A 26,308-nucleotide genomic window follows, 5' to 3' on the forward strand; every position below is an offset into this window, starting at 1 on the left:
GAAAACATAGTTATATGCTTGTTTGATAGTATTGCAGGTAGCTGAGTTGGTTTACTAATGTTTGTAAAGCTTGAATATAATTAACAACCCAAGATATTGAAATATTAAAACTGTCACACCTCTTCCCAGTTCATTGATTGCTGTGTTCCCTCAGCTGTGAATAAAAAATTTCTTTGATTTATGATTCAACAAAGTTGTTCAAGGATTGCATAGGTCTAAAATTACTGGGTCATTAATTTTTTCACATCCAGGAAATGAAGAAATTGTACAAGGTGCTTGGGGAGAGGTTTGTGCACCTTGACTCCTAAGGGCAATAGGTCTCTCAGGCAAGGAAAATGTCTTGCTTAATTAAAAAAAAACAACCTTTAAAATTACACCCATAATTACCTTGTCACTCTTTTGCAAATCTACAAGTTTTTTAATGGGTATCCCCAAGGACCTAGTGTGTTGTTCCTCAAACTATGCCCTATAATACCCTGGCTTCTATCAAAAAGTAATCCAAAGTAATCTATGATCAAAAAAAGTTCCATGTATTAGAAAAGAAATACAAACAGCAAATATAACTACCTTCCTGTCTGTGTAGGGCTGCATACAATTCACATGTTCAGAAACATTGCATATCAGTTGCCTGACTGATATTCTTTCCTCCTACCCCTCAAATGAACTCTAATGTTGCAGCCAAAGCATCCAATGTGATATTTCCTTGCCATGACTTTGCAATTCCTGCAGCCTTTTCTCTGAATAGGCTGTTACCTGGATGGGAATACTCTTCCTCCTAACCTACATGTTTGACCTCTGGAAATCCCTTAAAAGGCCCATCTTTCACCACTTTCTTCTAAAGAGCTTTCCTGATTGCCTAATTTACTACATATTCCTCCACCCCAATTATTTTTACATTTAAAATAATGTATTTACGTATATATACTTTGAATTGGTACTCTAAGTATTCATTGTGATATAAAAGAATGAGTGCAGATTCTAAGTTGATGATGGACTTCCTCATAATGGAAAAGTCTTTTAGTTACTCTCATTTATAGATGACATTATCCTGGTTTCAATAGACACTATCTGATCCCCTTAAATGAGATTCATAACTACTCAAAAAAGTTGGACCCTGCCTTATTTTTTTCCCTGAGTTTCTATAACATCTCTTATAGAAGAGATAGATTTTCTCTTTTTTTAGGGGAAAAAAATCCACCATTAAACACACACACACTAAACACTAAATACTGCACAGCACTCCCCCTCCCCCCACTCCCCCAAAACCTTCACTGACATGTTATTACTCAAGTTTGTGCATTAGTTGGGCAGATCACTAGGGATTGTTCTTAAGCTCATGTTACTTTGGCAGTGCCTGCTTTGCTGGGAAAATATTCCTTGAGGAATTCAGGGTCTCTAAAACATTGGGGTAGGAGTCCCCCCAAAGTAACTTCATTGGTAACAAAAATAACAGTTGTGCCCCCAAAAATAAGCCTCAATTGCTATGGTAACTAAGGAGGGTTGCATCAGATTTTTTAAAGCCTGAATTTCAACATGGGTAGACGCCCCTGTCTTTCTTTATTCAGTAGCTTAGCAACCTGTGGTATCCTGTTTGCCTCCTCCACCCCCCAGTCTCCCCTTCTGTCAGAAAAGTGACCTAGATAGGTAGCTTTTTGGTAGATCAGGGGTGCAGAGGATTTCTTAGTTTCACTCAGGTCGTCCATGTACATATAGGCTGTCCTGGGAGAGGTGGAACTAACTGATCCACAGGCTCTCTTGGTCCTAATGATTATTTGAGGTTATTCCAGACCACTTGGGAATTGGCTTCAGTTTTATTTATTTGGGGCTGGAGGTATCTGTAGGTATTTCATTTGCTATTTGTGGCCCTGAATTGTGACCATGACAATGGGGTAAAATGGGGAGTTGCCCCACCCAAGCCCCAGGCTTCAAGCTAGGCTAACTCTGTCCCATAACTTTTCAGTCAAGATTAAATTAAGTTCAGAAATCATTTGTTGGGCACCTGCTCTTTGCTCTGGATACAGAGAAATAACCATTGCTTGCCTTCAAGGAGATTAAAATCTTATAAAGAGGATTGAGCATGTGTACAAGTATGTGCAGGGGAAAATGTGCTGGGGCAAAAGATAATGATCTACCAACACCAGTTTTCAAGAGAAGCTATTTCATCTTCCTGGCATAGGCTAAGAGAGAAGGACTTGTGCATCAGCCATAGCTGGCCAGGCTTGTTATATATTCCATAATTTTTTTCAAATTAACAGTTAGCAATCATCTATTATGTGCTACATTATGTAGATGTCCAAGATACAAAAATAAAAATGAAACCTTCTCTGCCCTCATGGAGTTTGTATTCTTCTAGGAGGACACATCATTATTGCATACAAAAAAGTATACTGTGAGGAAAATTGATGCAAAAGAGGTCATTAAAAACTGGGGGGGGGGGATGAAAAGATTTCCCAAAGGAGGTGATAGCTGAGATGACCTTTGATGGACTGCCTGCCAGGCCTAGAGAATGGCTTGTGCTAATACCCAGAGAACAGGAGTTGAAGTATCTAGTTTGGGGAATAGCTCTCTGTAATTTGACTGGGTAATGTAGTTCATGAAAGGCAGGTAGGAGCCAGAGTGTGGGGAGCCCAAACCACCAAACTGAGTATTTTATTCTTTGGGAAAGGGGGGAAGCCATTCAAGAATTTTGAGCTAGGGAATGAGATCCTTAAATCTCTTTTGATAGAGTAGATTGGGAAGGAGAGAAACAGGATACCAGGAGACCAGCTAGGTGATTATTATAGTAGTACAGGTGAGAAGGGATGGGCTTTGGAACTAGGGTGGTAACTGTAGGTAGAGAGAATGGATGTATATGTCAGCATTATGGAGATAAAATCTAAGACTTAGATTCTGATTGGATTTAGGGTATGACAGGGAAGGGACAATAAGGGGTTACAGGTATGACTGAAAAGGAAGACTAAAGGGTGACAGTGAGCTTACAGATCTGATGATGTGCACCTTCCAACAAAATAAGGGAAGTTTTAGAAGAGAATGTTCCTGAGGGTGTGAGTAAAGGTTCTAGTTTTAGGAAAATGAGTTCTTTTGGGCATGTTGAGTTTGTATTACCTATGGAACATTCTGGAAAAGATATTCAAGAGCTAGGTGAGAAAATGAGACAAGAGTTCAGAAGAGAGGTGAAGTAGTTTGGTTTGGATATTGAGACTTAAGAATTGCCAAGAACAGAGATGGTCCTTGAATCCATAAAAATGTATAGAATCTTCAAGAAAACTTTTGCAGAAAGGGAATAGAAGTGGGGGTCTGAGATAGGATAAGGGACTAGGATATGGATGATGATATAACAAAGGATACTTTGGCAGAGAGCACTATCATTGAAGTTCAAAAGAAGGATGAAGGTTGCAATGGTAATTGCAAATGGTAATTAAGTGCTATAAAAAACAGAGGGTCAATAAAATTATTTAAAAAAAAATTATGACAGATTATTGGGGAAAACCAGAACCTAAGGAAGCTCTTTGGGGGCCTCCTATAAAATGGAAGGTATGGATTAGGCCATTGTTGAGCTCCCTTCCACCACAACATTTTAGGATTCTGTGAAATCATGATGACCAAGATTAAAATCTTCATGAGGGACAGAGTTAGCATTAAACCAAGTGTTTGAGAAGAGCAGGGAGGAGAAAATGTTCTTTCTAATGCCATCACTCCATGCTAAACACATTGGAACTGCCAGGTCAGTTTCAATCTCAATCTCTAGAAGACATCATAGGTTGGGGAAAAAGTTGGCTTTTGTATTTCATATAATTGTATTAAATATCAAATTAATGTTAAATAATCAGATCAGATATATAAAGGTACCTTAAAGTTAATTTTGCCCAGTCTGTTCATTTTACACCTGAACCTGAGCCTCAGGAGTTTAATTGATTTGTGTAAGGTCATATAACTAGTTAGCAGCAGAATTAAAAGGAGTGCTTCAGTCTCCTAACTCCCAGTCCACTAACAATTCTACTAAAACAAACTGAGACTCAGGACACTTTTCCAGTCAAGTTTTTGTGTTGTGAACATAGAATTAATTCCCTTGCCTAACAGTCACAGGTGGTTGCAGAGGAAGAAAGGACTCCCCTCCTCTTATCATTAGTTTGTTTTAAAATATTTTAATTTTAAGGGAATAAAAGGCTTGAGTTTTGCGCCATTTTTTCCTTACTGACTGGAGATTAAGAGGATATAATTTTTCCAGAAATTACCATTATGAAAAGTAGTGGTAATAAATAATTATAACCCTAAAGTTCTCAAGGAAGCTCAATTTCAGGCCTGTCCTATTGATTAAAAGAGGGAAACTGAAAAGAGTGAAAATCTTTTTTGCCCAAACATTATATGCCATTGCACAGGACATCAGGATAGATTTACGCATTCCCAAAGAGGGAGGGGACAGGGTTCAGGGAACAAGGAGTGGTGGGAGAGTCTGATAGAATGTTCCTGCAGGAAAATGGGCAGTGCACATGACTGTTCTTCAGGCAGCAATGGGCCGGTGGCTATTGATCAAGCAGAGCTGTGGAGAATATTCACTTTTAGGTAGGGGTGAGTCAGTTTTTAGAACTGTTTGTGATTCTCCACTTCCCTAGTTTTATGTTTAATGCAGTGACCTCTACTGGTTAAAATTTGGTCATCAGTCATCGCCACACTGTTTCTTTATAAAAAGTCCAGTGATGGAGGAATTAATTTAATATTTAAGTGCTTAGGGATGGTGGTTGGGGAGGCTTTTCAAATATAGATTTCTTCTTAATTCTGATTGAGTAATATTGAAATTTACCATGGATGTCTCTTGAATTTCTTTGAAAAATCTTGTTAGCCAAGCTAAAATTTCAATTGTAGATTTGAAACTGCCTTCACCTGCTTTTTGTTTTTTAAAAAGTATTTTGATTTTTTTCTTTATATATCATTATTATTTCTGTACATTCTTTGTTAGGCTCCCCCACCCACCCACCCATGCCCAACTGCTTGCTCTCTTGTGACCAAGAAAAACATTTGGAAAAAACAATGAATATAGTGACAAGACCTGACAATATATGAAACATTGTTGTGTAAGGCTGCCTCTACCCTTTTTCCTCTTCCCTACCCCTTCTTCTTCCCACCACCAGTGGAGAGGGTGTGTGTGTGTGTGTGTGTGTGTGTGTGTGTATTTTTTCACTGCTTTTTCTTTTGGATTTGGATATTGATTTTCTAATTCAAGAGATTCACCACAGCTTCCTTTCATTTACTATAAAACCTCTTTGTAAGCTTCTTGATGCCTAGTAAAGTGAAGACAGATTAAATACAATTTTATTTTAAAATTTAAAGTGTATTCATGACTTTTAAAATGTTGATATTGGACTATTTAAAAAGGAATATTATAGCTAATTTTATTTTAGTAGACATTTGATCTAGATTTTTAGAGATTTAAATCTAAAATAGTAAAGGTGTACTTTGGTACTTTTGTTCTTTTTTATTTAAGGCAAATGGGCTTAAGTGACTTGTCCAAGGCCACACAGCTAGGTTATTAAGTGTCTGAGGCCAGATTTGAACTCAGGTACTCCTGACTCTAGGGTCAGTGCTCTATCCACTGAGCCACCTAACTGCCCCTGCTTTGGTACTTTTGAAAAAAAATTACAATTTAAAATTTTTTTATAGAATTGAAGAGTGTTAGAACTGTAAGAGACTTATTCTTACCGAAAGATAAGGTCTTTTAGTAAGAGAATTTGCAAAAGCATTCTTATTATTTGAATATGTGATCTCACAGGTTAGTGATTTCAGTTTTTAGATTACCTAAAGTAGGAAAGGTCCTAGGTTTTGAACTTTTACAAACCAAAGGAAGGTATTGTGCTTAGTAGTGGTAATGATAGCCCTCTTTATTTTGAAAATTCTTTAACATTTTTTCAAAAACTTCAGTGTGTCATGAAAAGCATTTTGTAAACTTTGAAGTGCTACATAAATGTTAGTTATGATAAATAAGTACTCAGAGCACCTGGGTTCAGAGCCTACCTCTGATACATACCTGTGAGTTCTTGGGTAAGTCACATAATTTACTGAGGCATCTGTTTCCTGTCTATAAAATGTGGGGATTGGATCAGTCAACCTCTGACGTCAACTGCTAATTTCAGATTTGTTTGTTATCTTGTGGTCTTAGAAACTGATGTCACTAGACCACAGAACTGAAAGGAAGCTTCCTTTTCTCTGATCTCTCACCTGGCCTCTCTCTGTCCCTCTGAAAATGCCCCTCTGGTGAGCTACATCCTTCTAGCTCTTCAAGAACTTCTCTACCCACTCTCTCACCTCCACCTACTCCTGCCTTAGATTGAATGCATATGGCTTTCATATGTCCTGACTTGTTTCAGTAGGATGAGAGAGAATCACTGTTTACTATTTGGATTCCACTGTGGCAATTGCTAGCCTCAGAAGATAAAACTGTTTTCAGGACAGTGGCCCTGAAGGCAGAACCTTCCATTTAGATGTGTCATTTTTTTTTTTAAATTTAGACCTGTTTAGAATAAGATGGTACCACACACAGCCACTATATAAACCTCTCATTACTTTTTGCTTCAAATTACATAAGATGTTTGACTTTAGGATGGTGGACCAGAAAGCTCTTACAATTCTACAATTCTTCCTGATTTAATGTCAGTGTCCTTCTTTTCTAGAACAGTTCGGGTATGGCTAAAAAGAGACAATGGACAATACTGGCCGAGCATCTACCATGCAATGCCTTGTAAGTATCTTTCAGTCTACCAACCATTTTCCTCTTGGACAGGGTGGAGTGGGTAATGGGAATAGTTATCATGTAACAGTACGGTATTGGATAGTGTGAGGTTCTGAAATGTTCAGTATGTAAAATACCCAAATCATCATTTTGGATTTGACTACCCATTCAGAGCTTCTGAATGAAGTAAATGGAAGAATAGATGTGAAATGCAGAGTCTCTGATTACAGCAGGCCTCCCTACCTCTTCTCCTCATTTAACTTTATATAAATTGCTTCCTTACACTATTCAGAAACTTGTCCCTCCATCACACTTATGACAGAAAATCTTCTTTAGATTATTGATACACCAATCAACTAAAGTCAAGACATGTAACATTTGGCATTTGTTTCTATAAAAGATTTTGTCAGAACTGAAAAGTGACAATTTTGGAACTTATCTCATTTTCCTAAAATAGAAATTTACCTAGGAAATAATTTCTTGCTTTGGAAAACTATGTGTTCCATATGCCTCATAGAGGAGCACCTAGTTGGCATGGATAGGGCACTGGACCTGGAGTCAGGAAGACTTGAGTTCAGATTTGACCCAGAACATTTATTAGCTGTGTGACTCCTGGGCAAGTAACTTGACCATTGTTTGAGAATGATAATAGTATCTACCTCCTGTGGTTGTTTAGGGAAGAAATGAGATGTTAATTGTAAAGTGCACAGCACACAATAAGCTCCTACTTTGTTAGCTTTATTATTATTTTATTAAATGTTAACTGTTATTACTATTGGTAATTGTGGTGGTGGCTTGCTATACAGTTTTAACATTTTGAAATTTTTTACAAAATGTAATCAAAATCATTTCTGTTCTTTTCTGTGAAATTATGGGACCTGTGGTTCTGGCAAAAAAAAAGAAAAGAAAATTATTTAAAACAGTGATGTATTATAATATTAAAATTCCCAAGGAACAGTGATATATCCTTCTCCTCTTTCCCCATCTGTCCCTGAATCTCCCCCGGTTTGAAGTATCTATCCCAAAGATAGGGCTGTGGCAGTCCTACCCATTTATGAACATCTGAGTTTTTGTTACTTTGAGTCTTTTGACCCAGGATCAGTTTTTTCACTGGACATCTAGAATCTGATATCCTTTGTAGATGTTTGCACTAGCAGAAATATTTTCAGCCACTTAACAAATCATACAAAAATCATTGTGATGTAATAGAAAACTAACCTTGGAACCAGGAAGAGTTGGATTCAAGTCCTACCCCTGATAGATACTGGCTCTCTCTCTCTCTCTCTCTCTCTCTCTCTCTCTCTCTCTCTCTGTGTGTGTGTGTGTGTGTGTGTGTGTGTGTGTGTGTGTGTGTGTGTGTGTGTGTGTATGTCCTGGTCAAGTCATAGGCTTTTGTATTCTAGGTAACTCTCTAAGACTGAATTGAAGAGAAGGTTGGCACCCTGCCTTGGTGGAAGGAATTCTTCTTGGGAGCTCACATATCACCAATGAAATCACAGAACTAGTTCCTATACCGATCTCTACATCTGCCATGATTCCCCTGATGGGCTGAACATGGATATAATATGGAGAAATTTATATTGACATATTTACATGCTGATGGGCTAGTAAACCTCTGGGCAAGGAGAAAGTGATGTTTATACTCAATAGCTAGTGTGAATGAATGAATGATTACTTATTACATTCTAGGTGCACTCGTTCTTTACTTTCTAGGCAGCCCTTTACTGTCTCCAGATGGCTTTCAATAGAGTATCTTGATCCTCATGGAATCTTTCTGAAATAGGGGACTTGGATTTCCTTTTACAGATGGGGAAACTGAGTCCTAAAATTTTTTTAAAGTCCCTAATACACACAGATAAGAAATGGTGGCATTGTGTCATGACTCAGATCTAATCAACCTACCACCATACTGCTATATTGCAACTGCTTTCTTTACATACATATTCCTACTCCTGTTTGTATGTGTTCATATGCATGTGTGAGGCACTCATTTGGGAAGACAGCATGTATAAAGAAAAGTCCCCAAACCAAGAAGTTTCAGAAATCATATGAACAAGCCCTCATTGACCCAGGAAAGCTTTAAATATTGTATGACTCTTTCTATCTCTTTCTTTCACCCCAACTAGGGTGATCATTTTAACTCCTTCATTGTTCAGTATTGATACTGAAAACTCCACATTGGTATCCTTTACTTCAGTCAGAAATTGGACCACTAGAGAGAGGCAGGGATATAAATGTGGTTTAACTCAAGACAATGGAGACATCTTACCATCTCAGAAAGGAAACATTATGTTTCATCCCAGCTAGTTATCCAGAAACCATGCTCTGTCAGACTCTGCTATAATCCACTCTGTAACCTTTCAGCATAAAACATATAAGTGTTATCATTGAATAATATTTATTGACCTGTTGGGGTACTCCCTCCATGTCATCGTAGGGTCTAGTTAGTATAAAAATATAACAGATATGGGCACATACACATATGTAAAGAGTAAGTCTATAATGAGGCAGTATACTTAAATACAAAAGAAATCAAGAAAGAAAGATATATATTATATATATATTTATATATATATATAATATATATATATATATATATATATATATATATTTACGAACTAGCTTATTTTCTATATTTTTTTGTCCTTTAAAAAAGTCTCTTGGATTTTGTGTTTGTGACCCAGGTAGAAGAGTAGGTGTTTGCAAAGGATTTGAAAAATTGAAAGTGGGGGGGGCATGAGAAGCAGAGAAGGAAAGGGCAGCGTTTCTGGGATTTGGGGATACAGGAGTAGAGGAAGAGAGAGCTTAGGTGATAGGAAGAAGGAGAGAGGGGTAGCTAGGTGGTGTAGTGGATAAAGCACTGGCCTTGGAGTCAGGAGTACCTGGGTTCAAATCCGGTCTCAGACACTTAATAATTACCTAGCTGTGTGGCCTTGGGCAAGCCACTTAACCCCATTTGCCTTGCAAAAACTTAAAAAAAAAAACAAAAAAAAAAAGGAGAGAAAAAGAAGAAGGGAAGGATGGGAGAGGAAGAAAGGCAGAGAGAGGGAACGAACCGACAAATGGTGATCAAAAGGCAAATTCCTTGAAGTCCTTATTCTGCATCTTTTGATTGTCATCTTTTTTTTCTCTTGGGTTTTATACTTTTGGAAAAGGAAGGGAATCAGTCACATTCCTATTATCTTCCTTGTGGTCTTAAATTGGCAGTGATGCTAGTGTTAAAGAACTCTGTGTCAAGGAAAAAATAGTAGATTTTTAGTCCTCCTCTTCTCTCCACTTTGATTTTCTGGAACATTTAGTGTTATCCCAACTGACTATAAAGACAGAATGGCAAAATGAGAATTGGCCTCAGAGTCAGGCAGCCCTGAATTAAATTCCTGCTTCTACTGTATACTGCTGCTGTGACCCCTGAGCAAGTCATTTGCCTTCTCATAAATGAAGACCCTACATTGTAGAATAACTGCAGATCAGCAGAGGTAGAGGGAATTGCCTCACTGGGAGGTCCTTATATTAGTGATTGTGAACTAGGTTTGTTGAGGACTAGGTTTGTTTTTTGCTTGTTCAAATTCCTATTCCATCTTTTATACTTTTCATTATCTCATTTTTTTTTGCCTGTTATCCCTATTTTACGGTTTTTTTTGTTTGTTTTTTGCAAGGCAGTGGGGTTAAGTGGCTTGCCCAAGGCCACACAGCTAGGTAATTATTAAGCGTCTGAACCCAGATTTGAACTCAGGTGCTCTATCCACTGTACCACCTAGCCGCCCCTCCTATTTTACATTTGAGGAAACCGAGGCAGTTATATGACTTGCCCAGAGTCCCAGAATAGGCAATATCTGAGGGTGGATTTCAATTCATGTCTTCCTGGGACCATGCTCCTGAACTTACTGCCCCACTTTAGCTGCCTATTTGTTCCCTAGGATTCTTTCCATTCCCCAAATCAGAGCAGGACAAAATGAGAGATGATTTAGTCTCCCCCTTAACTCATTCTCAACCAGGAGAGTGGATAGAGTTGAGAACTGGACTAGGATCTTCCCAAAGGTACATAACTAACTTTCATTTGGATGGCTAACAGAATTACTAGTTTCAGGTTTTCTAACTAAATCTTTCTACACCCACATTTGTGTCAGGTCACTGAATCAAAACACATGGAAAAAATAGCTTCCCTCCTTACTTGATTTACATGGATGACTGATACTTTGTTTGCAGTTTAGGCAAACAAGGGGATTCACCTCAGACACCTGTGGAGAAATGTGTTATTCCATCTGGCAGGGTAGACCAGAAAGCCTCCCCTAAGACTTTGGCAGGGAGGAAAAGCCCTGACTAACCTCAAACACCTGCTGCCCAGGCTCTGGCTCAGACTTGGAGTTACTCCTTGCTTTTCTTTGTTAAACTCCCTGCATGGCCCTCAGTAAGAAGCTTAAGAATGCATCGTGTAAATGTTGAACCCGTGGGGGCTGTCTAGCTCTCGACCTTTCACGTGGGACTTGATTGTAAAATTTGCTTTGTATCCTCTGAGCCTACAAAGACTAAGAAGCAGGCACAAATGAGGCCTCTGGTGAGTCACACATGCAGTTTTGATCTCCGCCCCCCCTTTCCTAATTGCTTTTTAGGGAAGAAGGGAAAGATAGAGGAGGAGGATTAGGTATGGGACATTTATCAAGAGACAGACACATAGTCTGTCAAGGTTAGAAGATCCAAATAGATTTGGAGTAGAGCCTGGGAGTTAAGAAACTGGAATTGTTGATTTTCACTTTGACTGCTGACTTGATGGGCAAGTCACTTAACTTCTACCTTGGTTCCTAGTGTGCAAATGGCCATTTTATGAGATCTGAATTTTGTGAAAATAGTATAGGAATACAACTTCATCACTCCTAGGGACTCAGTGCCTTAACATAGTTCTTAAATGGTATGAAGCAGTTGATTTTTTTTTTTTTTTTTTTAGATTTTTGCAAGGCAAACCTGGGTTAAGTGGCTTGCCCAAGGCCACACAGCTAGGTAATTAGTAAGTGTCTGAGACCGGATTTGAACCCAGGTACTCCTGACTCCAAGGCTGGTGCTTTATTCAGTACACCACCTAGCCACCCCTGAAGCAGTTGATTTCTTAATAGGCACTGAATAATATGTTATTATCATTGCTGACACTGATACAGAATTATTAGAAATACTTGATTATAATCAGCTTCTACAGCTAAGGATGTTGAACGTTAGATTGATACCTCTGGCTGCAAGATAGTCCCCAAACCTACCTCCCAAGATGATTGCAAGGAAAATGAGATAAAATTTATAAAGTATTTAGCAATATAAATGCTAGCTATTGCTATTAATAATAATGATGATGATGATGATGATGATGATAAAAGCTTTTTTTTTTTACTAGCTCTAAGATTCTTTCCTGAACCAAATGGTCAAAGTTATCATCATTCATAGAAATACATGTAATTGGCTGGCACTGTTCCTTGGGACTCTGTGGCATCAAGGACAATCTGGTTCATTACCATATGGTATAACTACCACTTCTGCCCTCATCTCCAGTGTTTTCAGGTTACTGGTATTTGGGTCCTTTACCAACAACACGATGATTCTTGACCTGTATCACTTCTCTTTTTCTTCCTTTTTTTAAAAATTTATTTAAGGCAATAGGGTTAAGTGATTTCCCCAAGGTCACACAGCTAGGCAATTATTAAATGTTTGAGCTCAAATTCGAACTCAGGTCTTCCTGACAGCAGGGCCAGTGCTGTATCTACTGTGCCACCTAGCAGCCCCCTATGTGTCACATCTCTTAGCCACCTTCTCTCTTTGCCAATCATCTGTAGACAACTAAGGCAAAGAAGGATGGTTCAATGTAGTGTTATTCATGCACACTGATGGTACACTGTCTAGGGGAAATCCTAGACTTTAAACTCTCTTGCTGTTTGCTTGTAATATAGCTCTGGAATTGTTACATAGTATTTTTACTCCTTTTTATCTCACCATGATTTTGGCATTAAGGAGGCCTTCAGAATAGAGCATCTACTTCTGCATTAGTCTTCCTAGATGATCATGTATACCGAACTTTTAATTGTTTAATTGTACCCATCTCTGACAAGTAGTATCTTACTAGGCACTGGTCAAAAAGTGTCAGTTGATTGTTGTCAATCAAAAGATGCATATGAGGACAACCCACTTCAAAGGCAAGAAGTCTAGCTGGTATATGTGGGTGTTGTTGGTCTTTGCTATCTTTGAAACATCTTTTGGCAAACACCTTGTTTCTGATGGCCATAACTGATTGGTTCTATGTCTTCCAAAATGGCATCCATAAGCCATATATGTGTGAGGTGGTTGACCAAGTCTTTCAATGTTTGTTCCCATCTGTCTGTCCATTTCCATGGGACTTGGTGGGTTTTAGGATAACTTTGAATTTCTTGCCCTATTGTTTTTGAGCCCAATTAGTCTAGTAAGGTCATTTAGAGACTTAGCAGCATAGATTTGTGGTACTAACCAACAAATCCCCCAAAAAGTTATATTATAGGGCTGAAAGGTATATGTGTGGTTTTCTCATGACTACACTGTGTCTCCCAGAGTGTGAGGAAACTGCCTACTAAAAAATTAAGCCTTCTTAGGACGAGTGCTCCCACTGTGATGAGATGTGACTTTTCAATTGGTTGGCTTTTGGAGTATTACTTTTTTTTTTTTAGACAAGGCATTGTGGTTATGTGTCTTGCCCCCAAGGTCACAAAGCTAGATAATTATAAAGTGTCTGAAGATTTGAACCCAGGTCTTCCTGACTCCAGGGTCAGTGCTCTATCCACTATGCCACCCAGTCACCCCTAGGGTATTACTTTTAGTAACATCTTTACATAACTGTGTGGAGTCACTTCCCAAACAGCAAGTCATTTAGGAATTATTTATTTTGTTAAAATTTTATTTACATCTTATTTTTAGTGAGTCCTTGGTTATATTACATTATTACTCCATAGAGTTTTTCCTTTATTTGATTCATTTGTTATTTATTGTGCTATCCCACGTGAGAACTGGCTAGTCTTTCTTCTATTATCCATGATGGGCAGCTTTTTAATTTAGCCATATTATAACTGCTCATAACTATTAGCTGCAAATGAGGGAAAGGATACAGAAATGAAGAGACAGTATAGACAATCCCCGAATAAGTGGTTTTCCCAAAATAAGTGTGAAATCAGAAGAATTTGCTTCTTAATACTCTTTTTCACTTATATATTCTATTTTTTCACAGTTAAACATACTTTAAAACTCCTTAGTTGGGAGTTTGTCTGTTGTGATTTACATATAAAATAATTTATGACTCCCTGCTGAAAATAAGTCTGAATTAAAACAAAAGAAGATTCTGAATTTCAGAAAACTGCATGTTATGTTGAATGTAGATGAAAGATTTTTTTTTATTACTTCCTGGCAATTGAAATGCTAAATGGAGGAATGTTTAATAAGGTAAATGGGGCTCTGTACTTCCAGCCTGTGTTCCCACGACAAGCTATTGTGAGTGAAATAAATGTCTAGGAATTAAGTGCTTGCTCCAGGGAGGTTATTATCCTTTTCCAGGATACAATCAGGGACCTGAGATCACAGCACCCTGGCTTAATTTCACCAAAATGAACCTTTTAAACTTAAGGTATTTTCAGACTCTGAAATACCAATGTTTATTTAAGTTTTTAACTTCCAATCAAAACATTTCACAAGGAAGATCAATTCTTCCTGCTGAACATAGCTTTTAGTGTTTTAAAGCCACTGAATTGTGATTGAAACCAACTGTCCCACAGCATAAGAAACTTCTGTTTATCTATGTGTAGTTCAGTGGGTCAACAAAAGACAAAATAAATTAGTCCTAAAATGAAAGAAGTTTCTATGTAAATAATATGAGTTAGAACACCCCCCACCACCACCACCAGGCCCAGTCAACAGGTTTTGAAATCATATTGTCAGGTACTTTTAGTTGAGTGAAAGTAGTTTTACTAGGTAAGAGGAGAGTTACTTGAAGCACCCATAGGGAAAACTTTTCTTTGAAAATTGCCTTTAAAATATAATCCAAGTACAAACCTAGTCCCCCTCTGACCTGTTTAATTATTGACTTTCTATTGGATCTGTTCTGCCTTTCAGTTTATCACTGTCTCTGCCTTACATCCCCTCAGATTTTTCCCTTCTAAATTACATGTTCATTAGGGTAATTACACTGCAGTGAGTTCTCCTTATTTTAACCTTCATTAAACTTTAGGGCTCAATACCAGCACTTAGTTGCAGAGACTTTATTGGAGTTGTGGGATTACTTAATTTTATGCAGTGTATTAAATTTTCAAAAATGAAACTTTGATAACCCATTGGCACCCAGAGCCCACTGCTCTGGAGGCCTGAGCTATTCCCCATTCCTCATAGCCTTGTTCAAATCTCTATTCCATCTTTTATACTTTTCATTATCTTGTGTCCCTAAACCTCTGCCAAATTCAATTTTTGCTACTCTCATCACTCTGAGAGAGAAAGGTAGGGAGATAACAAATCTGCGTTCATCTGGGACAGAAAATAAGTGCCAGTACTGTTAACCCTTAGTTCCTCAAGAGTCTGTGAAGTTTTAAAATATGTTGACCAAAGAGGCCAAGTAAAGTTTGAGAAAAGTGTAAATCTCAGGGTTTTAATGTCAGGCAAAGGGAAAGGGGCAAAGCATCACACTGCAGACACTGGATGGCTCAGGACTGTGTGAACTGGATAGTGAACTCATTTTCCTGTGCAATTAACAATTGAAGATGGTGGGCTGTGATGATTCTCTATCTTCTCATCTCATATGGAGCACATAGTTAGAATTTAATATTTTGGAGGCCAGGAGAAATCAACTGAAGACAATCCCATTCCAGATTCATATTTCCAGTCAGGAATGTGTCCGTACTCTGTTGAGAGCTAGTTTTAAGATGGCATAGTAGTGCTTTCCTCTTCATTTTAGACTCCCAGTGTATGATAATAATTATTATTATAACTATCACCTCTACCAATGTCTTCAACAAAGTTCTTTTATTCTTTTTTTTTTTCTTTTGGTTACCTTTAGAGGTAGTTCTAGGGAAATTGTCTAGCTACATCTCTAGAGAGGTTTTCCAGCTAAGGGTTCCACCTTACTAGCTATCCTCCTCATTCTTGCCACTTCATCTCATCTTCCCAGAATAGTATCGCCCCCTTGATATTTGGTGTACCTGGATTTTGACTTCCTGGTGTGGGTCTCCTGTGGCTGCTCACTTTTAGGATTAGTTTCCAGAGATAACCTTTGTTCTGCATTTCCAAGATATTAGTGCCAGAAGTTATAGAAATCTCTAGATTTCTAGATAGTAAGTAATTTCTGTCAGTTACAGAAATCTGGAGATTTCTAAACAGTAAATGATTTCTAGAACTAATACTGGAAGCTGGGCCTTATCTCCCTCATTTCTTTTTCCTTCAGCAACCACAAGTGTTTTAGGTAATGAAAACAAACAAGCCTCTCTTCACTCACTATTGACCTTCTAATCACTCATTCAGCTGGCATTTATTAAACAGCTACAGTATACCAGGGTAAGTTCCACCTCTCCAAAAAAAAAAATTTAAAGACAATTCCTGCTCTCCAGGAGATCATGGTCCAGTGGGAGAGACAAGATGTGAACAACTGGAGGCAGTTAAGTGGTGCAGTAGATAGAGCACTGGCCCTGGAGTGAGGAGGATCTGAGTTCAAATGTGACCTCAGACACTTACTACTTAGCTTTGTGACCTTGGGCAAGTCACTTCACCCCATTGCCTTTCAAAAGAAGAAAAAAGGTGCAAGCACCTATGTAGAAATAAGATGTGTATACAAGCTACATTGGCAATAACAACAGAGGGAAGGCACTTAAAGGTTCTCAGGAAAGGCCTCTTATAGAAATAAGAATTTCAACTGGGTTTGAAGGAAATCAGGAAGTAAGAGATGAAGGAGGAATTTATTCTACAGCTTGGGGAATTGGGGGGGCAGTAGTCAGAGAAAATGCACTATTGTGCTTGTGGAACATCAAGGAAGTTAACATACCTGAAAGAGTAGGTGGTGGTGGGGGGAGATTCATCCTATAGGTAATAGGAGCCACTGGACTTTATTGGAAAGAGGGGTGTTGGAATCAGACCTGTGCTTTTAGGAAGATCACTTGGGTAGCCAAGTTGGGAGAGGTGTGAAGCCTATAGACCACCACCAGCAAGCTAATGTAATAATCCAGACCTGAAGTGGTATGGGCCCCCATTGGACTGGTGCCACTGTGCCAGGAGAGAAGGGAGATGCTAGAAAAAGAAATGACAGAACTTGGTCAGAGATTAGATAATGGGTGGGGTAGAGTGAAGAACTGAGAAGATAACAAATGTACCTGATCTGGGAACTATAACACAATGCTGTTATCAGATTGTAACCTATGTGTTGTGGGTCTGATAGTGATAAAACAATTGGTAGGACCATTGGAGGGGACCTTTTGGAGGGGTTCCAAAATTAGCCTAGTGTAGAGGGCAGAGGCATTGGCACCCATAGGATCCTCTCTCTGACATTTAGTTCTTTTCTTATGTGATATTTGAGTGACTCACTCTCTGAACCTCAGTTTCTTCACCTATATAAATGAGGATTTGACAGGATGATCTTTAAGATTCCCTCCAGTTCTAAATCTGATTCTCTGACTTGTCTATTAGGAATATTTTCCCCACTGGCTTACTCAGAACCTCTGAAATTCCTGTCATTTGGGTCAGTCTTATGAATCATGATGTTCCAGTTTCAAAGGTTTCTGTTAAAATGTAAATATATTACTAAGAAGAGTAACTTTTCAAGTCATTTGCTCTCAACTTAAACATTTTTAGCTAGATGTTAAAATCTGGAAAATCAGGAAGCTGGTTTTTGAGTTGCTGAGACATAAAAAGTGTGATTTTAATGGAGAAAGAGGAAGGAACATTTCAACTCAAAAATCTATCTCCAACAAATACAGACTTGTGATCCTGGGCAAATCACACAACACCTGAATTCTCAGGGCAGCTGTAGAGAGAGTGTCAGCCTGCAGGGGGTTTCCTTATCTGAGTTTTCTAAATGCCAATGAAGTCATTGGTTTAGTTCCTATGTCTGACTTCAGAAGGCAGAGTAGAATACTGACTTGAAGATGGCAAGGCACAGGCTCGAATAATGCTTCTGATACTTGGGTGAAAAGTTATTTAATTTCTTTAATCTTTAGGTAGCTGTCTCAGATTTTCTTACTGGGATAGAGATGGGTATAAAGGAATCCTTGGATTTTTAGGCACTTCTACCCAAGTTTGGAGGTGGGGTGGGAGGTGAGCTTGGTTGCCTGAGAATATCGTGCTTGTTTGGGATTTCACATTTAAGGTCTCTAGTCCACCAGAGAGCAGTAAAAGGGCACTTGTCATCTGGTGAAGAGAATAATATTATTTACTATGAGCCAGCTACTGTGTTAAGTATTTTTACAAATATGATCACATTGAGCCTCACAATGACCCTGGGAAGTAGGTTCTATTATTATCATCACCATTTTACAGTTGAGGAGATATGTTAAATGACTTGTTCAAGGTCATACTACTAGGAAATATCTGAGGCAGAATTTGAACTCATGACTTCCTTACTCCATTGTACCCCCTTGCTACCCCACTTAGTAGAAGGAGTAGAGGACATAAAGCAGTACCAACGATGAATGTTGTCATCTTAACATTTTCTTTTAGGATAAGTGAAGAAAGTCGGACTTTCCTAGACTTAACTGGTCCTAGAGCAGGTTCTCTGAGGCCAGTGTGCCCAAGTCAAAGACCCTAGGCCCTAAAGCAACCTAAGTCCTTACCTAAGTATGGAATAAATCATCAATTTTAATTAGCAATGGTTCTTCTCTCAGAATGAACCAGCCTTCAAATCAAAGGGTCCACCTTGGAATGATTTTCCTTGAGTGCCATGGAGCAGATGCTAAAAACGAAGCTCTAAGACTTCGTTGTCTGGACTCCCACCTCCAGAGTGATTCAGGGAGTTTCCCAGAACTATTTCAGGGTACAGAACTGTAGGCCAGGAGAAACCCCTCTTCTTCAGGGTAGTTACAGAGACTTGTGCCAGGGACTGGAGGCATTCTGTTGTTCTTTGGACACCTATGTTGGGAAGAGTGAGAAGGCAGGGAAAAAAGGGAAGAACCCCCTGAGAGCCCACAACATTTCCATCTCCAGTCCTCTCTTCACATTAACTTTCTTATCATTTCATAGAAAAGTTTAAGCAGTACAAAACAGCTCCTTGAGGAGGCTGAAACCACTTGAGACCACCCTGGCCAGGAAGAACCTCATTTCCTTTTTAAGCAAAGGTTCATATATTGGAACACTGTAGGGATGGGCCAGAGAGGGTGTCCAGGTGATGCTTTGTTCAGCTTGGCTGAAGAATTCCTGTCCCTGGTCTTGGAGCTATAAAGAGCAACTTAGGGGAACAGCCTCTGTCTTCCAGAGAGTTTGAATCCATGTGGTAGAAGATTTAGAAAATATGCGATGTGAATTTATGTTATATCAACTAAAGAATGCTCGTGTTGAAATTATTTCAACATAATTTGTAGGACAAAGATACTTAGATCCTTACTTGAAATATTCAACTATTCAGCATATTGTCTCTATGTCTTGATTGTGCTAGTGGCATCAAGAGTTAAAATTTTTGGTTTTTCTCTTTGTATTTCATGTCTGTATTTCTGTAGGTTTTAATATAAATGTTCAATAGCCAGATGATCAAAATAAAAAAATTAAATGATTAAACAATTCAAAAGATTCCTGTTTGTATGCCTTTGAAAAGAATTAAGATCTACCTCAAACAATAGTCTTTTGTTATAGTACTAGGTGTTTATGAAGTCATTCTTTCTAAAGAACTGGAAACACTCCATAGATTAAAAGTCTTCAACTTGGGGACACTGGCTTTGGAGTCAGGAGACCTCAGACTCTTACAGATTGTATGATCCTGGGCAAGTCACTTAACCCCAATTTCCTCCCCCCTCCTCCGCCAAAAAATGAAAACCCGCTTGAGGTAACTTATTGAAAATGCTTTAAGGCTAAAGATCGGTTTTGGATTTCAGTCTGGATTTCTTTAGAATTTTACTCGGAGAGCTATGTGTGGAATAGAACAGAAGTACTCTTTGATTGTTGCTTCTGCTGCTATCTCTCGGGGTGCCCAGAATATAATGGAGATTTTTTAAAATTATGTTGTTCTTAGAATATATTTGGGATATTAGATTGTAGCCCCTTAGGATACAGGTATAAGTAGGTAGGTAAGTACATGGATATATACATACATGTGAATGTGTATGTGCATGTGTGATAATTTAATCACATAGCAAACAATAGCTAAGTTATTCAAATTCATCAGCAAGAATAATTAGATTGAAACTTAATGCAGGTGGAACTTTCTGTCATGGACTCTGGCATGGACCTTGTTTTCCTTGTTTCCCTCTGTTGTGTGTAGTTTGTACTGAGCCATTTAGGATCACTCTTCCCCTCCCCCCCACCCCAAGGCCCAGGCCTTGACTCCGTTATTGAAACCTCAGTTGCAGTGTGCTTCTGAAACTTTTTATTCAGTAAGCTGCTCTGAACTGTGTTTTCAGTTCATCAGCTCCAAATTGTTCCTGTTTCGGGGGTGGGGGGGATAGGGGAAATGGGAAAGATATAAAGTCTGGATTTCCTTACTGTTAAAGATATGATAGTATTAGTAACATCTCTTTCTCTCTCTTTTTGTTTTGTTTTTTCCATTTCAGACATGATAGATTGTATTTGTATAAGACTGGGTTCTAGTAGAAGGGATATATTTTGAGGGCTAAAAGATGGTTATAATCCTATTAAGCAGAATTTAACAAGAAGAGGAAGAGGGCAGTATTCATTTATTTAGTGTTGATAGAAAGCAGAGAGAAAGAGCCATGTTCTGGTTTCCCAGAAGTTGGCTTTAAGGGTTCACTAAAAGGGTAAAGAAATGGAAGTAGGAATATCTGATGTTGCTGATTTCATTTTGTTTTGACTCGAGTGTGAATGAATTGTACTTTAGGAAAATGTCAAAATTTTCTTTTTTCTTATTAAGAAAATCCCCCCTGTAGAATTAGTTAGGCACCCCAGAAGCCATAAAAATCATAGATTTGTTAACATCATCAACATGTTCATTTTTTTCAGCTCCATGTTCATGCATGTCTTTTAACCCGGAAACAAGAAGACTGTCCATAGGTCTAGACAATGGTACAATCTCAGTAAGTACATATAAATAAGATTTCTAGTTGTACTACTTCCCTTCCTGTGAAGTATATATATATATTAAGATAGAAATTATTTATTAGGGTTTTTTCCTTTACGTTAACATTAATTTTCCTGCTTACGAATGTGGAAATTGCAGTGTAGCAAATTGTAGTTCAGAAGGGTATTGTGTGTGTAGGCTGAGTTGTAATCAGTCTTTCTTTAAATGCTGGCTAGGTTTCAACTTGACTTACTCACCATGTACATGCTAGTTAGGATTAGGGGCATTATTAGGCAAATGAGTGAACTGCATGAATCTGTATATTAGTTAGAGCAAGCTGTGAGCCTAGCAGCTTTGATCAGATTGTTAATCATGGTGTCATAAGCTTCTCCCCACCAGCAATTGAATGCAAGGCAAATTTCTCCCTTAGATCAGCATGTCTGATCTTGACTTTGGTACTCTGGGTTCTTCCCCTTTACCTCCTTTCTGTCCTCTTTGCCTCTCAACTCCCTAAGGCATGTGAATAGACAACTGTTTGCATAGAAATTACAGTAACTTGGTCTGTCAGCTACATCCAGGAGGAATACTTGGCTTGTTGTTTCTAGGTTTTGTGGAAATGCTTTTAAAAATTGCATTTAAAATTCAAGATAATCATCTGTGAAAGTATACCAAGTAGCTAAACTCCAGCCTAGCTATGATAAAGATTCATAGTAAATCTAGATATGTAGTAAAAATTATTTGATTCAATATTCAGAACAACATGTGATTGCAAGACACGTTAAAAAATTGGGAATATTCCTTAGATTTTGTTGATGCACCAGGATATATCTCAGCAATCCACAGATATTTAAAGCTATGTAGGATGGGTTCTTTAGGCTTTGTAAAGATCATCAACTTGTCCTCAAAAAGCTTATATGATCTTTTTTCCCAAAGACAGGGATGGTAATTGATTTTTTTTTTAGCTGCCCCTAGGTAATTGGATTCTTGAACAGAAATACTTACTAAAAAGGAAGCAAAAAAAGGGGGTGAATTCAGCCTGAGACAGTATAGTCTTTAAAGCACTTTCATAATGATTATTGTCAAAGAAATGAGTGAATATATAAATTTATAGATGGGGTCTTTCTACCATTTAAGCTAATGTAGAAGAAATTATTGATGATGAAATGGACCTCAAAAACAATAAAAGTTTTTAAGAGTTGTTGGTGAAGAGAGATTCTCTTTTTCTTTTTATCTCTTTTTAGGTTTTTTGCAAGGCAATGGGGTTAAGTGGCTTGCCCAAGGCCACATGGCTAGGTCATTATTAAGTGTCTGAGGCTGGATTTGAACTTGGGTCCTCCTGACTCCAAGACTGGTGCTCTATCCACTTCGCCATCTAGCCATCCGATGAAGAGAGATTCCCACATTAGATAGGTGACTCAGTGGCTAGAGCACGGGCCCTGGAGTCAGGAGGACCTGAGTTGAAATCCAGCCTCAGACAATAATGACCTAGCCTTGTGGCCTTGGGCTCGACACTTTAACCCCATTGCCTTGCCAAAAAACTTAAAAGAAAAAGGAGAGGTTCTCACCCATTAGGTTGTTTTTGTTTCTTTTTTGAAGAGATTATGACATCAGGGAGGTGGTGCCATGACTTGAAAGTAAATTAGATTTAAGTGAAAGGCTCTATACAAAGTCACCAGCCTCACTTCTCCAGAGCTATCTGGGTGCAATGGCAAAGGTATCTATCAGGACAACTGGAGGATGACCCTGGATGCAGAGGGAGGCCTTGACCTTTTTAAATTAAGGTTTTTCCCAGGTCTTAATTTGACTAAGGCAATACCCATTCAGTGAATAAGGCTAGGTAAGAAATGAAACAAAGAATAGTCTCTTGTAGCTAGTCAAAAAAAGGAGAAAACAATAGTAGACTCCTTTCTTTTTAAAAAGTGTTGCTTGGTGTGTTGCTGTCAGCAAATTACTCTTAATTTACATAACACATCCTTGATCAGTTGATTTGGAATTATCAGTCAGTCTTTTGGACAAGTAAGTTATTCACCAATCGGAAGCCATCAATAAGAATTTATTAAGCTCCTACTGTGTGCCCCAGGTCCATTACTAAGTATTCAGAGAAACAAAGAGAAAAACAAAACTATTCCTACCCACAACTTGCTTACATTATATCGTGGGAGAAAACTTAAGCCTATATAAGTATGTACAAAAGGAATCCATGAGAGAGAGAGAGAGAGAGAGAGAGAGAGAGAGAGAGAGAGAGAGAGAGAGAGAGAGAGAGAGGAAATGATAGAAGACTGTGTGTTGGGAACAACCAGAAAGGCTGGTTTGGCTAGATCTGAAAGCACTCAGAGAAGAGTAGTATGTAAAAAGACTGGAGAGATAGATTGCATCCTTCCTTGTGGACTGTCAGCATTTTTTGTCAAGCAGTGGAAATTTGATTACAGTGCCAAGTCTACTCCCTTTCACCTCAAGGAAATGAAAACTTGCCCTTCTGAAGAACACCTTTGACTCCTTTATCAAAATTTTGCCTAAAAACATCTCATTTGTGTTGATAAAGAATTTACATTACTGTACCTCTTCTACTATGTTATTATAATATGAATTAAGGAAACATGAGGAGGCTGCCCCATTACCTTTTTGAAGTTTCATAATTTGTTCAGTAATTAGTAGGCACCCATAATGTCAGATTCTGAAGAGCACAGAGAGTGCCTCACAATTGAATGTTCTCTGGAAGTTTAACTTTCTAGAGATCTATGCGTATTTCATTTAATAGGAGAAATTCTTTTTAAAGGACATTTATACTCTGTTCCATAAATATGGTAATAGGTATTCTAGATAAATAACCACTCTCCTTATTTCATTTAAAACAAAGAAATCAAAATAATGCTTCCCTCTAAACAAAGGAAAGGCTTCCATGACGTCAATTTCAATTCACTATGTATGCATGTATTTATTTATTTATTGTTTATTTTTTTATTTTACTCTTTGTTAGCACCTGTGTGTTTGAATAGATCACGGTTCTAAGGAGAACAAGAGACACACAGTAGTATCTCTAATTTTCCCATATCTGTGATACTTTTTCAGATAGTTTTCAGGCTCTTTTAAGGCCAAGTTTTAAATTATTCTGGAGTTTTTTTTTTAATAAACTTCCAGGGTTGTTTGCATTCTTGCATTTTTGACCTTTTCACTGTAACGAGGACCTCTGCTAGAGCCTCAAAGTAGAAGAAACATAGAAATTAAAAACCTAAACTATTTTTCATCATCCCTGGTGAAGGGTTAGATTAAAGAGTTTGAACCATTTTAAAGCATAAGGAGCATTATATGTGTATTTAATTAATTTGTGATAATATTCTTATAATTACTAGAAATTTGTCATAAGTATATATTTAGATCTGCCAAGATTTACTAACAGACCTTTGTTCTTATTCAAAGATCTTTTTCAGAATTGGGTAACTTTTCTAAAGGAAGCAAGTTTTTCCAGCAGCTAAAAACAGTTAGTGGTGGAGAATGTGGAGTAGCTTATTTCCCATTCAGAAATCTTTTCAGAATCTTTAGAACTGGAAGCTAATGACTCCCATAGCTCATTTTCATGTCAAAGTAGTTTCTATTTATATAGAACAATTAACATATTATTGAATGGTCACTCTGTGTAAGGTATTATCTTAAGCTTCTTAGGGCATAAAAAGAGGTTTGCTGCTCCTCTAAATTCCATCCATGCAACTGTTCTTGCTTTGCCTTCCAGTTAGACTTCAAGTTATGTCATTGTCAAAGAAATTGATTTTCACCACCTATAAATTATTTGGACTAATTGGGGAGACAAGGCATAGAAATGTGCCAAGTTAAGTAGAGGTAAACATTAACATCAGATGCATGGGGTGTCACATAACTTGAATGATTAAATGCCTAATGAGTAGTGGTAATAATAATGACAGCCCATATTTATCCAAAACTTTTTGATTTGCAAAGTACTTCCCTTGCATATAATAATCTGGTGAGCTAGGTAAGTTAGAGGAAGTATTTTTATCTCCATTATACAAATGAGGAGTTTTCATATTTTATTAGTGGCATAATCTCCTCTGAAGCTCCCATCTTGTGAAGGAAGAACAGGCCAACCTACCTTCATTCCTCTCTAAGTTGACTTATTTTCCAGACTTCAGAATCACCCTTCCATTTTGGTATCTTCATCTCCCCTCACAGCCTCTGCATTTCCCCATTAGAATGTTAGCTCCTTGAGGGAAGACTTTTTTAAATTGCATTTGAATCCTTAGTACTTAGCATAATGTTTGGCACATAGTAATATAATAAATAATATTAATAAATGCTTGTTTTCTCCCTCCTAATGGACTTTTATCCTGGGATCAATGAAGAGTTACTGAAAATTTAAAGAAGGGAAGTGACTTTTAGAAGCAAGTGCTTTATGGTGATTAATTTGACAGCTAATGGTAAAATTAATTGTGAAGAGAGGAACAAAAAAAGGAGAATAATTGGAAACTTGTAATCTGGTTGTAGCCTGATAAAAGCCTGAATTTGTAATGGAAAGAGGAAAATAAACTAGATATAAGACAAGAAATACTAGAATGAGAGATTCATCCAAACTCAGTAGGATAGACACTTATAAAGAAATACTTTTTAAAAATGTTTTGAGTCTGAATTATTAGAACAGTATAATTAATAAAATCAGCCATTTTGAAGTTAGAAAATAATGAATTTAGTTTTAGATAGGAAGAGTTTGAAGTAATAGAAAGACAGCCAAATGGAAATTTCTTGCTGGGGGTGTGTGTGTGGTGTTTTGTAAGTAAAACAATAGTTGGAGTCATAGCAGTAGATGATGTCATAGAAGAGACTGTAGAGTGAGAAGAGCCAGTGCCTAAGAAATGAACCTTTGGGGAAAATATGTAAGCAATCATACATAATAAACACGTAATAATACATAAGCAAAAATACATAATAAGCAATACATAAAAGAACCTGCTAGGGGGCGGCTAGGTGGCATAGTGGATAAAGCACTGGCCCTGGAGTCAGGAGTACCTGGGTTCAAATCTAGTCTCAGACACTTAATAATTACCTAGCTGTGTGGCCTTGGGCAAGCCACTTAACCCCGTTTGCCTTACAAAAAAAACCTAAAAAAAATAAAAGAACCTGCTGAAAAAATTTAGTGGTGGAGATAGAGGAGTAGGAAGAGGATCAGGTACAATGTCATGGAAACCAAGAGAAACAAATGGAAGGGTTGGGGATCGGCATTTTTGTCTGACATTGCAAAGAGATTAGGGAGACTGAGAACTGAGAAAGAGCCCTAGATTTGGTGATCAGGAGGTCATTCAAAGGCTGAAGAACAGAGTCTATGGAATATTGTGGAGGACAACCTCCCTGTATTTGGTTCTTACATTTCAATACCTATTAGAGCAGAAAGC

General features: G+C 37.9%; 1 protein-coding gene across 4 annotated transcripts in view; it reads left to right on the forward strand.

The window, feature by feature from the left end:
- WDFY2 (WD repeat and FYVE domain containing 2) overlaps nt 1-26,308 on the forward strand; it is a 171,507-nt gene that overhangs the window by 66,325 nt on the left and 78,874 nt on the right. Inside the window, exons 2-3 of one of the 4 annotated variants that reach the window (XM_074217179.1) lie at nt 6,666-6,733; nt 20,855-20,928. In XM_074217179.1, the coding sequence (XP_074073280.1) occupies nt 6,666-6,733; nt 20,855-20,928 (142 nt within the window). The remainder of the gene's footprint in view (nt 1-6,665; nt 6,734-20,854; nt 20,929-26,308) is intronic. The other 3 variants (XM_074217180.1, XM_074217181.1, XM_074217182.1) reach the window with 3 other exon arrangements.

This window comes from Macrotis lagotis, chromosome 1 (assembly GCF_037893015.1).
Source record: "Macrotis lagotis isolate mMagLag1 chromosome 1, bilby.v1.9.chrom.fasta, whole genome shotgun sequence".
Classification (NCBI taxonomy): Eukaryota; Metazoa; Chordata; class Mammalia; order Peramelemorphia; family Peramelidae; genus Macrotis; species Macrotis lagotis.